Below are 2,071 nucleotides of genomic sequence, written 5' to 3'. Positions count from 1 at the left end.
TTATTATTAATATTATTATTATTAATAATAATAATAATACAAATAAAAGTCTCTTTAAGTTACTAAACTCAAATATACACAGCTATAACTCTTTCCTATTTACACATGTACACATTTTTTTTTTCTTTTTTTCTTTTTTTTTAAAGACTTTTTCTATTTTTTGACATTTATTTAGTCTCTAATACTCTTAGTCTCTTCGTTAGTCTCTTTGAATTCTCTGTGAATCTGTAAAGAAGTGGAAAGGTTTTCCACTTCCTGTCAAAACCGGCGGCGAACGTGGGGAAAAAAAGAGAAAAGAAACGAAACGTGATACAGTGTAGAAACGGACTGCGTTTAACTCCTGTTTTACCGATCTCGATTCAGTTTGGTGATTTCTGTATTTTAAAAAATTTTTTTTTTTTTTTTTTGCAGTCGTCATGATTACTGAAGCGTCTGATTTCACCCGACTCACCGCTCGGTGGAAGACGATGCGACGATGCATCAATATTACAACCCCACGAACCATTTTCCTAAACCTAATGCGGCGATGATTCTTCTACACCCCCTAAACAACCTTCTGTTACTTTAAAAAAAAAAAAAAAAAACAATCACACACACAAATAAACCACACAGTAATGTTTTGTACGGTTCTCTATTACAGATCTTTTTTTTTTCTTTTTTTTTTTTTTTTAGGCCTTCAGTTTCTTATTAAAGTTTTATGATTGTTTTAATTGTTTAATTTAGAAATTGGTGTCACTTTATATCGCTGGGAATTTTTTTTTGTCAGTTTTATAGAGGGGGGAAAAAAAAACAAAAAAAAACCCCCTAAACTTAGTAAAACGACTTTTTATTTGAAGTTTAATTGCTTAAACTGACCAAACATTCGAGTCATTGTTTACAGCTGGAAATATTTGTTTTGTTTGTCCCCCCCGCCCCACCCCACCCCACCCCACCCCCCTTAAGACAGTGTTGTTTCTTTTTAAAGAACATATTTGCGAGAATACAGATGTTGCCACCTTGGAGGGGGAAAAAAAATCGACATAAGAACGGAAGATAAAATCTTCGATCTGCAGTTTATGAAATAAAGGATGAATGGATAATAAAACGTTGCGTTTCACTGTAGTTCGATTTAACGGTAAAAATAACAATATAAACATGACTTTGCTGTAAGTGTTGCACCAGCAGAGGAATAAACGCATCTTATCGTCCGGGATATACGCCGACGTCACGTGTCGTATGACGCACGTTTCACGCACGTCACGACTCAAAGAAAACCCAAAACTACTAATCGAGATCCGAGCTGCCGTCTCTAGATTCACCTCCGACCAAATTCCCCGTCGCGCCCCTAAAGACAGGTCCTTTATTTTTACAAAAAAAAAAGAAAACAAACAATAAGGCAAGTGTAAACAGAAACAGAAGAGGGTGAAGGATCCGGACTAGCTCCAGACGGTTCTGCTCATACGTAGCGATCGTTGATTCGCTCACTCCGGTTCACGTCTTTGCAACGGTTGTCTTTGGTGCTGTAGTGCGTCCTTAAAGGATGTGGCGGGGCTGCGGTGCAAACGCTGTACACTACCTCCCCTTTAGCGTACGTTAAGGAGGGGCACTTATCCACCACCAGCCCTGGGCTGCAGTCCTCCTCTCTGTCGTCGTCCTCCTCCTCGTCTTCGTCCTGTTTCTCCGCTCCGTCTCCGATCCGGTCCAGCGGATACGTCACGCTCCTCCTGTCCTCCCTGCAAGAGGACTGGATTCTCAGGAACGCCCCTCGCTGGTTATTGATGCTCTCCTCCACCGGCGCGTCGACGCGTTCTCGGTCTTTCCTGCGCTTGCGGAACCAGCAGACACACACCACCGTGCAGGAGATCCACAACACGGAGAACAGCACACACAGCAGTGGGACCAGGTAATCTGCAGGGAGGAGAGAGAGCGGTGTGTGAGCTGGGCTTCAACAGAAAACGCAGGGGGATGCGCGTTATTCGGCCCGCGTCCCCCGTTCGCCGTGTAGGCCATCCCACAATTCTGTTCAGTGGACCACAAAAGGTTCTGTAAACACGACGGATAAACGTCTTGCTCTGACCGAGGAGCTCGTTTT

General features: G+C 42.4%; 1 protein-coding gene across 2 annotated transcripts in view; it reads right to left on the bottom strand.

Moving 5' to 3' along the window:
* Positions 1-387: 387 nt before the first annotated feature.
* The window catches only part of jag2a (jagged canonical Notch ligand 2a), a 32,233-nt gene continuing 30,549 nt past the window's right edge, over positions 388-2,071 (bottom strand). For both annotated transcript variants that reach the window (XM_053679362.1, XM_053679363.1), the window contains one exon: positions 388-1,887. In XM_053679362.1, coding sequence (XP_053535337.1) covers positions 1,436-1,887 — 452 coding nt within the window. In that variant the 3' untranslated portion in view covers positions 388-1,435. The remainder of the gene's footprint in view (positions 1,888-2,071) is intronic.

Source organism: Ictalurus punctatus, chromosome 3 (assembly GCF_001660625.3).
Source record: "Ictalurus punctatus breed USDA103 chromosome 3, Coco_2.0, whole genome shotgun sequence".
NCBI lineage: Eukaryota > Metazoa > Chordata > Actinopteri > Siluriformes > Ictaluridae > Ictalurus > Ictalurus punctatus.
Note: the sequence above shows the minus strand (reverse complement) of the source record. Positions and strands in the feature narration are given on the sequence as shown.